This window comes from Lycorma delicatula, chromosome 3 (genome assembly GCF_047948215.1).
Source record: "Lycorma delicatula isolate Av1 chromosome 3, ASM4794821v1, whole genome shotgun sequence".
NCBI classification, from domain to species: domain Eukaryota; kingdom Metazoa; phylum Arthropoda; class Insecta; order Hemiptera; family Fulgoridae; genus Lycorma; species Lycorma delicatula.
In genome coordinates this window covers 109,299,387-109,314,602 of record NC_134457.1, presented here as the reverse complement: position 1 = coordinate 109,314,602, position 15,216 = coordinate 109,299,387, and the positions used below count along the sequence as shown (strand labels likewise).

The window sequence follows — 15,216 nt, the reverse complement described above, 5'->3', positions numbered from 1 at the left end:
ATGAAGTCCTATGCAAGAACTACCGCGTGAAAATAAACAAGAACAAAATGAAAGTAATGAAATGCAGTAGAAATAACGAAGATGGACTACTGAATGTGAAAATAGGAGGAGAAAAGATTATGGAGGTAGAAGAGTTTTGTTATTTGGGAAGTAGAATTACTAAAGATGGACGAAGTAGGAGTAATATAAAATGCCGAATAGCACAGGTGAAACGAGCCTTCGGTCAGAAATATAATTTTTTTACATCAAAAATTAATTTAAATGTCAGGAAAAGATTTTTGAAAGTATATGTTTGGAGCGTCGCTTTATATAGAAGTGAAACTTGGACGATCGGAGTACCTGAGAAGAAAAGATCAGAAGTTTTTGAAATGACAAAGTTTTTGTCTTTAAAATTTTTGAAAGTGACAAATAAATTGTCAAAGCACTGTGTTGCGAGTCAGGTCTTCATCACTGGTAAGAGGTGGTAATTGCTCGGCACCAAACCTGGACTGTATAGTGGGTGATCAAACACCTCCCATCCAAAACTATCCAAGAGCTCTCGGGTATGATTAGTCATGTTTGGACGTGCGTTGTCATGAAAAAACAACACTTCTGAGCTCAGTTTTCCCCAATGCTTGTTTTATATCGCTCGCCTTAGTTTTGTCAATGTTTCACAATACCTTTGAGTCAACTGTTTTGCCATGTTCAAGGAAATCAACCAGAAGCACTCCCTCAGCGTCCCAAAACACAGTTGCCATAATCTTTCTGGCTGACACAATGTTTGCAAACATTTTACTAGTTTTCTGGGAGTACTCGTGTGCCTCCATTCCATGGACTATAATTTTGTCACACAATTGACATGCTTTACCCATGCTTCATCTTCTGTTATGACATAATTGAGTAGTGTGTTACCATCCTTATCATAGGCTTTGAGGAAATTCAGGGATCCAGCAAGACACTGTTTTTTGTGGTCTTCCGTCAAGATTTTTGTCCTCATCTTGCACAAAACTTGTGATAACCAAGCTTCCTCAATACAATTTCATGCAGTAAATTTCATGAAATTTGGGGGAAATGAAATGAGAGTTCCGTAATTGTAAAGCGGCGATTTTCACAAACTTTATTGTTGATTTTCATTGTCAGTTCATCAGTCACAAGGCTAGGCCGACCACTGCAGTCCTCATCATGAACACTGGTGCGGCCATTTTTAAACAGAATGCACCACTGCCTCACTCCACCTTTACTCATTATTCCATCTCCAAACACATAACAAAGCTGCTGATGAATTTCAATTAGTTTGAGGTTTTTTGCCAGTAAAAACCTAATCATTGAACACACCTCACAACTAGTGGGATTTTCTGTTGAAGCGCACATTTCAATAATTCACAACAAACAAAGTAGAAAAATCACAGTCCACATGCTACAACAGCTTGATGCGTACTGAGAGTAAAAATGTTTTGACGCCAAGATGGCGGCTTAATCCCCCCCTTTCACCACACTAGGCACAAATATAAGTTACTTTCTGGACTGCCCTCATATTTATAATTTTATTTTTTAACAAAGACCTTTGAACATAATAACAGTGTATAAGTATCAGTATACTTTGATGTCTAAATAAATAAAATAATCTAAATAAAAAAACATCTAAATAAAGTTACTATGTTATCAATAACTTTGATGTTAAGATGATGTCAAGATTGCTGTCTGTAAAGTTGCAATATTGGTTACAATCAAGATTGCAACTTTACAAGTAGCTCACTTGGAGTAAACAAGGATAACATCATCATATTTCTTCTTGAGAAAAGCAAACCTCACATCAAGCAAATTTTTTACCATTTTTTTAAGTTCTAAAAAAATTTAGCTTGCTGTTCTCCCTGCAAAAAAAAGAAAAATTAGCTTGCAGTTCTCCCTGAAATGAAAAGTTCTGTTTCAGGATAGGTGTAAAATCTATTTATTATAATATATAAATTAAAATAATTTACTAATAAAAATAAGTTTATAAAATTTTAGAAACAGAAGTTGAGTATTGACTTTTCCAACAGATCCAGCAGTAAAAAATTCTGGATGCATAGCAGATAGTAGATGCTGAATGGGGAACACAGGCATAAAATGATAGGTGTAGACATTATACTCACAAACACATATTTATTTATTTTTTTGATTTTAATGAATGATTTAAATTCAAAAGACTTAACAACAATGAAAAAATATATTTTACATTAAATATAGGTAATAATTGTGTAACTAACACTAGTTATGTGATGTTATTTCATATGAAGAACTCAGAGACACATTTTGTAGTCATAAGTTGGCTGCACCCACATTCAACCAACTGTATTTAAATAAGTATACAAAAATGTGGCAATTAATTGTTCATATAAATATTACAGAATAAAACATCTTATTTTGTAAACAATTAAATGAATTAATTTTTCAATATATGTATTAAATGGAAAATATTTATTACAGAATATGAGTTGAATTTATATAAAATGCACAAATAATAAATAATTATAATTTAGTTTATCTTCTCTTACAAAATACAGTCAAAAAAATTTCAAAAGTAGAACTAAGAAAACTTAAAATTACAAATAGTATATCTAACTAAAATTAGTATATCTACCTTAAAATTTATACCAAAGTACACATTAAAAAACTTTCTAGGCACTCAAAATATTACAATATGTTCTCTTGAAATGTTTCCATTCTTTCAGAAGATTCCTATTCTGAACAGAGTCGAATTAAAAAGTCGATTTTTTCGCTTCGTAATATCTTGTCTCTGGAGTCACATCTGACTAGCATCAATGTTTGGTTCATGTGTTTGATCTGCCTGATCAAACTATAACAATAAACATAACACAGGTACAAAAAAATTATCAGTGTAGGAAAAAATCGTTAAAAGTCACTCTACCTACATTATACATATATAGAAGCAATTGTATAAAGGCATGGTGATCACACCAGGAAATTGACTACTAAATAATAGGGATGATATGGGGAAGCTCACATGAAGTGAGAATGTGAATATCCTAAACAGTTTATTATTTTTTCTTAGAACAGTCTCTGAAAACTTTAAAGGGTAAAAGTTGTGTTTGCTTGCAAGTGTGATATATAGAATGAGTAACTGTTTATACAAACATGTACAATACACAGACAGAGGGATAGATAATTTAATTTTATATTTGCCTTCTAAAAGAAGTAGGAAGGCTTATTTTTCTGAACTACTTAGGGTTTAGACAATCCTTGATTACGAAACAGTGGCAGGCTTTCAAATAGAGACTACCTCTCTAGCTGTTACAAGATGCCAGTGCAGCTACTGATCTGGCTTCATCTGTATTATTGACACACTTCTTATGGTATGTATTTTTATAAATATAATTCTTATTTAGGGAGAAAGATAAGAGCAGAGTAGGGAACATCAACTCATATAGGGACTGTCTTTGATTAGGATAGTTGATCTTGCTCAAGCGTTTATCCATATCCTATTCCCATTTACGTATATATTTTCATCTCACTTTACTGTAAATATACCTACTTAAGCAGATCTCTCTTCATAAGAATCACATTCATAATCCTCCATTGAAAATCTGACTAATTGATTTATACAATTCAATTCAGATACTTTCACACTCTAACAATCGTGGAAATGGGCAATGATCTCCCTCAAAGAAACCTGAGTTATGTACCAGGTTCAAAGAAACCTGAGTTATGTACCAGGTTCTTCTTTAGTATCTAGAGGAAAACAGATTTTTGCATCAAATGTTTGAGATAAGATCACTGTTTAGTTTTTCCAGCTTTAACAGACATCACTGTATAAATTGAAATACTAGAAAACAGTATTTCAGACCGTACTTACAATAAACTGGATAATAATTCCATATATAATTGAAACATCCTGACAGAAAATTCCCCAAAAAGTATTTCATGTGGAAGTCTCAGAAAAACAAAAAAATTAAAATTTCTTAAATGCTGATATCTGAAACTTTCTATTTAATTTAGAAAAAATGAAGTACAAGTCTTAACTATTTTCAAATATATTTTATAATGTTTTTCTACTAATTTTATTAAAAGAATGAAAAAAGTAATAAAGCTGACAAGAACTGGGTCACAACTGGTATTAGATTAGTGTTTTTAGCTATAAAAAGGGGTTGTATAATCTATATAAATCCACAAAAGTACAAACTCTTTTTGAAAAAATAAATAACATGTGATATTAACTAATTGCAATATCATTGGTTGGCCCTTATCTCTAACTGTTTATTTTATTGATCTACTGAATTCAATAGGAAGTTGTTAGATAATTAATTATTCAGATGAAATGCCATTATTTAATGGGGTTAACAAATCCAGAGGTAGCGGAATATTTGAGTGGGGATTAAAACTATTACAAGAAATTGATAAAAATGTAATCGTTTGATTTTAATTATGGATAAACACCAATATAATAAATTTAAAAAAACATAATACAAATGATAAATTAAATAGGGCTTTATTTATAAACCGTGGTTTAGCAAAAATCATTTATTGATAGTTTATTACAGCTACATATACTACTTTTTAAATTATTGCTTGATATTTTAAGATGCATTTACTAATAGACTTAAAGTTTAAAAGATTAATGTATATGTTGGTTTGAATTAATGATTTGATTAATGGAAATGTCTGTGTCGTTCTATTATTTGCTCTTTTTAAGAGTGAGACATTTTAAATCTTTATATTTTACAGTAATATATTTATTGAGCAACATACTTTTGTGCAAAGAGAGAGGAGTCAAGTAATGCAGAGATGTTTTTTGTTAAGCCATAAGTATGCATTCCATTCTTACATGTACTTGGAACGAAGATAAAAAGATTTGGTTTTAAATTAAAGTGGTAAAACTATCCTGCCCTGCTTTGAAATTTTGATTTAACATTGTTAAATGGCCAGATGGCAGGAGATTCAAATGGTGAATATACATTATTGGGCCTTTGGGGGCTCTTCAACGATTGATTTGTTTGCCATATCTACTGGTCTTCTTTCTTCAGCTGCTTTGTTTGAGATGTTCCCAGCTATCTTTTCTGAGAGCTGATTACTTGTCTCAACAAAGTTTTCTTTTCCTCTCACAAGTAATCAATCTAGTAGTACAAATATTATACCATTACTTCTCCAGTTAATGTGAAATCAACAAATTAAAAATAAAATACAAAGAAAAGGTTGAAAAGAAAAAGTTTCTGGTTTGAATCATAGTTAAACTACTATGTAACCACATAGTTACATACTGCAATACTATGTAACCACATAGTTACATATTGCAGTATTATGTTATTAGGTCATTTTAACACATATTACTCAATTAAATATTATTTATGAATCAACCACAACTTTGCTATAATTTTCGATCATCTGTGATCCTCTTCCCAGTTATAATCACAGATAATTAGGAGTTCTGAACAAGGTCTGTAAATAAAGTAATAAGACTAGTTTTTTTTTTTTGGCAGCCAAAGTGGCAACATTGTAAAGTTACTAGTAAACACATGGTTATATGAACAGCTGATTTATATCAGATATTAATATTTTTAGTCTATTGCTGCTACGTGATGCATAAAAATTTTTTTTGTGAAACGAGTTTTTGTTGTGTGCTATAAAATGAGTGATACTAACTATGAGCAACATTGTGTAATCAAGTTTTGTGTTAAACTCTGTGAGAATGCTACTGAAACCTATTCAAAATTGAAAAGGGCGAATAGAAATGACGCTCTGTCATGAGCCCAAGTTTTTAGGTGGTTTAATGCATTTGCAGATGGCTGGAAATCAGCTACAGATGAACCACACTGGAAGACCATAAACATCAAAATGTGACAACAATATTGAGCGAATCAGACACTTGATACAGTACCAGCGGCGATTAATTGTCAGAATGATTGCAGAACAATTGAAATTGAATCATACCTCAGTCCATCAAATTTTAAAAAACGAGTTGGACATGAAAAACAAGTGTGCAAAATTGGCCCCAAAAAACTTCACTGTTTAAGAGAAAAACAACAGGGTGGAAATGTACTGCAATGTTCTAGGGTGAAGTGAAACCGATCCTGATTTTCTAAAAAATGTTATTACTGGTGATGAATCTTTGATATTTGAGTACGAACCAGAAACAAAACACCAGAGCAATGACTGGCACACTTCAAAAAATGTAACCGACCATCTGAAGGATATTCCGGTTTCTGAGTTCCAACACTGCTATGAGGAGTGGAAAAACAAGTGTTGCGTGGCTTCCCAAGGGATCTATTTTGAAGGTGATAGAGTTCATGTATAATTGGATTGTAAATAAAAAGTTTTTCTGAACCAGTCTCATTATTTTATTTACAGACCTCATATTTAAAACTGTTAAAAGACCTATGAAAGCTGGTTTCTTTTTTAAGTCTCAATTTTATTTGGGATCAGAAATTTCAATGGATGACTAAGAATAATATTTAAAGAAATTACAAACCTTGTTACTTCTACTAATACATACTTTAACCCAAACCTAAGGAGGTAGGTGAGGGGATGAATGCCAAAGAATTCATAGTGTAGAATTTAGATAAAATCTTGGCAAAGATGGTAGAACTGTGAAGGAAAACAGGATTTCTTTGAATATTAAAAATACACCTAATATTTTTTTAAGAAAGGTTTTTGAATATTTATAGTCACACTTTTGATTTAGGATGTGCTCCAGAAAGTTTTAAAAGATCAATTACATATCCAATTTTTAAAATAGGCAATATGAGCCAAGTATTGAATTGTGAATTTGTGATTTAAATTACTTTTAATAGAATCGGGAAACTATTTGTTGATCTGCTGTTAAACAGACTTGAAGCTTGGTTTGTTTGTCATATTAATCAGACAAGCATCATTAAAATCAAGTGTAGTACTAAAAGATGGAAGTTATATTCTTTCTTCATAGACCTGGTTTCTGCTGTTGATCATACAGACTGATACCCACTTTTCTATAAATTATCACAAATAAGTATATAAAATAAGATCATAAGTAAATATACTAAGAAATAAATAAAGAGACACTTACATGAGTGATTTTTTTTATGAAGTTTCTAAATCAATACTTTTCCATGGGGCACAAGTGTGGGAAGCCAAAATGCATAAAAAATTTAATGCTTATTCAATCCAGTGATTTTCTAAGAAAAAGCATTAGAAATAGAAATATCATCTAAAATGTGAAATATATTAAAAATAAACTTATTCAGTATAAATATGTAAAGAAATGATTGTTATACAGAGTCACTTGCAAAACTATTGGGACATGAAGGGCTGAATAAAATATGTTATGCAAATGATTGAACTACTTGCTTCACAAGAAGCACACAATATTTTGCTTCACATCCCTGTACAAAAATTTCAAGAAAAAATGTCTATTGAGGCATTATTATTTGTATTATTCATTAATGATGGTGAAAATGATGAAGTTAATATTAAAGGAATAATTATTACGTTACTAGTGAAGATGACATTTACATTTTTGTTTTGGGTAAACTGTCTTTAAAAAAGATGATACAAGGACAGAGGCCAATTGCAATAGATTAATTTGGAGCTTAATTAAAGCAAATCCAAGATTATGATTTACAGGAGGAATACTGGTAGGATTAAGAGGTCAGAAAAATGGCACAACAATTATAAATGCTGAGGATTGAGTTTAATGCCCAAATTATTAATGACAAAGCATTTTCAAGAAGTCTTCTATGGTGAAATTAACATTACTAAATACTTTTAAATAATTTTTTGTTGAATAATAATGGTTTTTTATTCAAAATTGTTTTTTTTATACATTTAAAAAATTATGCTTATCTTTCCTGTACTATAGCTATACTTTGTTGAGATACAAGTATGGAAGCCAAAATGTATGCTACGAAAGAGAAAATTCAATGTTTTTTCAAAAAAACTCTTTAATTTGTTAATTAAATCTTGTACCTTAAAACTTGTCTTCCCCTATTTTTATAAGTGCTTTAAAGTTGCTTATGAACTTTAAATTTGTTCAAAGATATCTGAGCCTGCCGTGGGCAATTTTACCTAAATCTTCTCTTAAACAAATTAATTGAAAGGAAATTTTTTTATTCAAGAATGTAAGGATTTCAAAAGGCTGTATGACAAACTTGACCCAAGTTCTATAACTGAATATTTTGATAATTTGTTAGTTAAGAAGAAAATAAATTACAGACAAAACATGATTAAATTAAAAAATAGACCACCATTAATACTTTTTACCTGGAACTGAAGGATTATAAACATTATTTAAAGGGTAGTTATTAATTTACATTAATACAATGGTCCTTCAATGCATGACTAGAATTAATATATTTAAATGCTTATTTATCTACCTGTAGTGTAAAATTATATTTTCTATTCATTATAAAGAAAATATTTTGTGTTTAATGTCCAGTAATAAAATGGAAATATTTTTTTAAAAACAACTTCAACATTAATTGAAATACAGCAATACTGAAATACAGAAACTGGAACTTTTTAAGTTATAAATTTTAAGCTATTAATTTTAAAAAATATTTTAAAATAAAAATTTTTTATATTGATTTTATTTTTTATTTCAATTATAATTTTTTATTTGAAAGTTATTAAGAAATAAATGTTATTCACCTACAAATGCAAACACATCTACACAATAATCAGTTTTAAAATATATGTTTAATTTTTATTTAAATAAATATTTTATTTTATTTTTTTTCAAAAGGAACAATTTTTTAATTGTATTATAAATCATAAAAGTTTTAACTCTCATATTAAAAAATAGGATTATGTTAGCTTACTGCTGAGTTAGTAATTGATCTTAAAAGCTATTTACTAAGATAGTAAAGAATATAATTTATTGTAAAAGCATACTAACACCCACACACAAAACATACGTGTTATTTAAAAACAATAATATAATACACATAATTATGATCACTTACTGTAAGTAAATTTATTCAGTTATTCTTTTTTCTTTGCATCTCCTTTTTCATTATTTGCTCCACCACGACCAAATACTTTAGCTACGGAGTCCCATATACCTCCCAAAAAGAGTGCACAGAAGAGATTTTCAAATGGAACAAATGGATCATGAATGCCCAGTAAAATGGAAGAAAGCTGAAATGTTTACATAAATAATTAAATTGCAGAATTTTTAGATCCAGTTATTTTAATTTATTTTGCATAAATGGCTATTCAAAACTACAATATCGTACATAAAACAATTAAAAATATTTGTTAGAAGACAATCACAGTCTGATTTATATTAAGAATCACAAGTATTTATAATATTCAGTTTAACTTAAACTGAGTACTGAGAAGAGGTAGTATTCATCCTTCCAAGTGCTTGTAAAGTAATATGATAGATGTAAATATTTTATAAAAACATAAATAGCAAATATCAAATTTTCACATCATTTAGTGATAAGCAATGTTTGTTTGCTTCATTTTATCAAGAACATCTCACAAAACTGTACACCTACAAAATCATAAATACATTATATCTTTACACATTTCAAACTTATATTTTGTGACCATGGCAATTTTATTTTTCTAATTTTAAACAGCATCAAGGTTATGTTTATTAATCACTGCATGATCAACTTGCAATCATCCATTAAAATAGAAACTGTGCTCAAAATGAACCAACTTCACCTATCTTCAGAGCCAGTTTATTAAACACAGTTTCAACTTTTGATGATGCTACTACACATCTTTTGTTTTTCATTATTGTATGTCTTGAAATGCTAACTGGAAGTGAAATAATCAGATCACAAAGTCTTTCCGTAAAGCAGAATTACATAATTCTAAGGCAGTCACAAGAAATGGACACCTATTTATAGACTAAGGAAATTATTTGCTTAGACATCTTATGATGCATACATTGCTGTATCTTTACATAACAAATCCTCAAGCCATCACCTCCTAGCTTATTTTTAGTATGTAATAAAGAAATATTGGTAACGTACCATAAAATTGGATAAGATTTACCCAATCATTATATCCTAATTTTTTTTTATTAGAGAGGAAATGTTATTCATTTTAAATAATTCTTTGAGCTAAAAGAAATGTACAAGGTGTGGTCAAAAAGTAACAAGAATTTTTATTTATTCATCTACATTTATGTTACCACTTTCAAAATAGTCCCCATTAGATATTATACACTTACGCCAGCACTTTTTCCAATATCCGAAATACTTCTAGAACTCGATCTTTGGAATAGTGTTTAGCTCTTTCAGCTTTTAACTCCATCTATGCTTGTAAAACGATAGCCCTTTAAGGTTCTCTTTATTTTTGGGAATAAAAAAAAGTCACATGAGGCCATGTCTGGCAAACATGGCAGCTGGAGTATCATTACAGTTTTGTTTTTGGTTAAAAATTATTGAACAAGCAATGAAGTCTAAGCAGGTGCATTATCGCGGTGCAAAAGCCATGAATTGTTTCGCCATAAATCCAGGCATTTTTTTGGATTGCTTCACGCAAACAGCATTGAACTTGTATGTAATATTCCTTATTGATCGTTTCACCTTGTGGCAAGAACTCATGATGCACTATACCATTAAAATCGAAGAACATGGTGAGCATAACCTTCACATTTGACCGTACTTGTTGAGCTTTTTTCGGTCTTGGTGATCGAAAATGCCTCCACTGGGATGATTGAGCCTTAGTTTTGACATAATATCTGTAACCCATGTTTCATCACATGTTATGGCACGTTTCAGTAGTTCTGCATCATTGTTGACTTCATTTAGTGACTTCTGAGCAACTTACATTTGCCACTGTTTTTGTTCAAAATTCAACAATTTTGGAACAAATTTGCTATCTCACGTTTCATACCCAAAATATCCAAAACATTTCATGGCATGAACTAATTGAAATCCCAACATCATCATCGACTTCTCCGATTGTAATTTGACAATCATTCATAATCATTTCTTCCACATTTTCCTTGTTTTCATCAGTTGTTGATGTGCTGAGGCGTCCAGGGCGGTCATCATCTTCAACGTCTTCACGACCTTCTTGGAAATGCTTACACCACTTGTAAACCCTTGCTTTACTCATAGCAGGCTCACCGAAAGCAATAGTTAATATTTTTAAGACATTGCTTGCTACACTTTATTCCATTCTTATAGCAAAATTTACTACAAATTCTCTGACCCATTATTTATACAAATAAAAAAACACTGATCACATCAAAACACGTGTTATCCTTTTGACAGCTGACAACAGACTAAACATCCAATATGGCTAAAAATGTACAGATACTTTTCAGTCATGTTTACCAATACTACAACAAAAAAATCCCAAGAATCGGACTAATACAACCCGTGAAATTTCAAAATTCTCATTCCTTTTTGAACACACCTCGTACATACACACACTGCAATCTCAGTAAAAAATCAGACTAACAAAATCAAGAAAGTAAGAGGCCGATGTAAATAGTAAGGTAGAGAAATATTAAATAGCTTAAATCAGCTGTCTTACAGAATAATAAGAAATTTTATATTGCAGCTTTTAATAGCGGTTATTTGTGACAAAATATTAAAAGATATTTTAAAATATATTAGCAATGGGATATGTTTTATGAAACCATTTTGTTACAAAGAGTAAAACTCAAGGAGTTGAAAAGTATTTTAATATGTTTACCAAGTAATTAAATATGTTGAATATATAATATTGCTGAAATAAAATATCAGAAATTCAGAAACAATGAAAAAGTGCATCAAACTACCAGGAGTTTGATGTCAGTAAAAAAAGTAGCTTACTGAAATTATTAATTCCTATAACCTTAAATGAAAGACTAATTCTAGACCAATACCCTTGAGATAATTGTTTTGCTGTTATAATCACTTACAAATTTTCTTTCAAATAACTAAGATCACAATTTGATTCTATATGCAACGAAAGGGATAATAAACAAATTCATGATAATTACAACTGACTCAAATTATGGAGATGAACATAATCTTAAATTTATTCACATTATTTACATTCATTCTGACCAACTAAAATTAAAAAAAAAAAAAAAATTCCCTTTCGGCCCAGGTAGATTTCACTGGTGCTAAGTAGGGGATAAAAAATATTTCCACCTTAAAGTTAAGAAAAACTTCAAATTTATTCAATACGACAATGGTTACAAGTGAGAAAAGTTTCACATGTTTAACATACAGCAAGTCCCATCTTACAATTCCAGCAGTATTTTCGTTATCCCTTGCTATAAGGGTCATACCAAAAATTGTTTCAGACAAAAGGTTTAGGTAATGTTTAGAGGACTAACGACCAATTTAAACTGATTCGATACAATTAAGGGAAGTATGACTTTTGTGTCTTTGAAACCCCACTTTTTCCACTCCCTGGGCCAATGGTTGGTGATATCAAAAAACTTTACTTAGATAAGATTTAGGCCCTTGTCCAAAGAATAGTAGGAACTTTAAATGAATTCATTTTTTACTTAATAAAAAAGTTATTGCAATATTTTGTTTTTTGAAAACGCACACCCATAGTCCAATTTTACCTATAAACAAACTCGACTGAGATTTTGGGTCGTTATACTTTATGTATCAGTTTGAAAGTGATTGGCGCAAAATTATGGCAGTTATCATGTCCACAAGAAAGTGAAATATATATGTAAATATAAATGCATATATAAACTTCTGAACTGACAGTAGTTTTGGAATCTGAGGGATGTGAAACATGAAGATATGTCAAATCATGGTATCCATTACAATTGATAGCTTTCTTATAAAAGATCTACCCAAAACTTAAGAAAACAACATAACTTTAGATTAAAACTAATGCAAGGAAGGCAGCTACTGAAAAAACATATTCTACTATACTAAAATATTACTTACTACTTAAATTTTAAATAAATGATAATGATGAAAGAAAAAACCATTTAAATTATTTTAATACTGATTGATTAACATTATAAAAATTAAAGTAAATTTCAGGATGAATTACCTTAAAATAAACAAAGAATATAACAATTCCAAAGTAGACAAGTGCATGTGGAGCTGAAATAAGATCAGTCTTCTTATCCAAAACAAAAATAATCGATGCTACTATACATGCTTTGGTGGGGCTGAAACATTGTATAGAAAACAACCAATTTTAATTACTAGTTTTTGAAAATATTTTAGAGTTAATATATTCTAGAGTTAATATAACTATATATAACAGTTAATATATTCTTGCCAGACAACACAGATCAATTATGGGCATTATTTGCTAAATATTACTTCTAATTCGAACAATTGAATTGTTCATGTTGTTAACTGCTCTAGATTCTTTTTAAGACAATAATGGTACATTGTTCAGAGGTCAGTTTACTTTTTGCAGTTAGATTTTTCATACAATTTTTAATTTCAAAGATTTCATAACAGTTTTTTTAGAAAGGTAAGTAATTTATTTATGTTTTAAATCTAATTTAATGCTTTAATATATATGAGGGGTGGGCTGAAAAGTTCTCAGCCTAGATAATAAACAACTTTTTTCTGGGTACACTTTTATTTATTTTTCAATATAGTCATCATTAAGGTTTATACACTTAGCCCAGCATTCCACAATAGTGCTTATACCAGTTTGGCACATCGATTTATTCAACTCCTTAAAATAATCATCTACAGCAGCAATAACTTCATTATTGGTCCAAAATCTCTTCCCTCCAAGCCATTATTTTAGGTTAGCAAATAAGTGATAGTCTCTGGGAGCCAGATCAATCTCATCAAGCGTCACAAATCAATGAAAAAATTCCTCTGGATTGAAACAGCTTGAGGCAATTGCTTGAAACGTTTTACTGGCACTGTTTTTGGTCAGGTATGAGCAAATGCAGTACCCATCTAGCACACAACTTATTCACGCAAAATATTGTGCATGCATTTTGCTGACATGCCTATAGACTCTGCTAATTTGTTTATTGACACTTGTCAATCTGCCGAAACAATTTTATGCACTTTTTCTATCATTTTTGGCATAGTTACTTCAAAAGAGTGTCCCCTGCATTGTTCATCTCTAGTGCTTGTTCGACCCACTGTTAAATGCTGCAACCCAGCATTTAACTATTGTATTTGATGAAGTATTTAACTGTCTCCCATTATCGTATCAAGTTGTTCTTTAATTTCCTTTGCACTTAAGTTTTTCAGAATATAATATAATATAATCACTACATGAATCTCCAGTTTTCCCATTTACCAAAAAATACCCTAATTCTCCACTGTGATGGACTATAAATACTACACTAAGTGATGCAGTGACTTGGAAAGCTTATATTAAACTAATGAAGAACAGAATCATGCAATGAAATTGAGAAATTAAGTGTATTAACACCATCTCTGTGTGAGGTCAAGAACATTTTACCCCACCCTTGTATGTATTTGTATCAGTGAAGTGGGTACTTTTAGAATTAAATCTAAAGGCATAGATTATATCATTCATTTCATTTCTGGAGACATATTTTATGTATAAAAAAGTTAATTCTCCTCAATCACATTTTATTTCTTAAAAATTTCATCCTTCAAATAACCCACTGTAGGATTCAGAAAGTCTACCTCTAAGTTCACCCATCACTCTTTGCACATATGTAGAAATTCATTGGCTGGTTTTGTTGTTTCAACTCATAAATTATATAATGCTGATGCACTGAACATCTAAGTTTTCAAATATTTTTAGAGGAAGAAAGTGTATCTTAAAAAATTGTGATCTGGTTGGAAACATGATGATTCCGAATCAGGAAGTAACATGATTAGGAGATAAATTCTGTAAAACTACTACATAAATTCAAGTGGTAGTTCTGTTTACTACCTAGGAGTTCCATTCTATAGAAATGGAACTCATAGGTCTATTTTGTTTAAAAATAGTCCTTAATTTATCAGAAGATGAGCACATACAGGAACTAAATAAATAAGTTTCTAACACGTGAGCATGCTGCTTCTGTCCCTTTTCTAAAAAATAATATTATTAAACAATATCTATCAAAAAATAATATCTTCAAAAAATATGTTTCAATAATTATCACAAAAAAGACACAAGAGATCACACACCATGCTGTAACTTTGTAATTATGAAATGGTCTCTCATGACAAGCTCTGGGGTTTGCGAGAACCCAGTAATGGTAGTTTGTTTATTAACAAAACTTGGTAAATGAAAGTGAAATTTGCATTCATTAATTAATGTTTTATTAATCAATTATAATAAGTCTAAAAATTATTTTGGTTTTCATAATTTTAACGATGCAAGCATAAGTAACAGAAT

At 30.1% G+C, this 15,216-nt stretch overlaps 1 protein-coding gene across 2 annotated transcripts in view; it reads right to left on the bottom strand.

The window, feature by feature from the left end:
• Positions 1-2,101: 2,101 nt before the first annotated feature.
• Positions 2,102-15,216, bottom strand: part of LOC142321879 (trimeric intracellular cation channel type 1B.1) — an 80,278-nt gene continuing 67,163 nt past the window's right edge. Inside the window, exons 6-9 of one of the 2 annotated variants that reach the window (XR_012755732.1) lie at positions 12,928-13,048; positions 8,910-9,084; positions 7,016-7,124; positions 2,102-2,815 (exon numbers count right to left, since the gene is read on the bottom strand). Coding sequence is in view for 1 of the 2 variants with exons in the window: in XM_075360352.1 (XP_075216467.1) it covers positions 8,929-9,084; positions 12,928-13,048 (277 nt within the window). In the remaining variant the exon portion in view is untranslated. The remainder of the gene's footprint in view (positions 2,816-7,015; positions 7,125-8,909; positions 9,085-12,927; positions 13,049-15,216) is intronic. The other variant, XM_075360352.1, reaches the window with a different exon arrangement.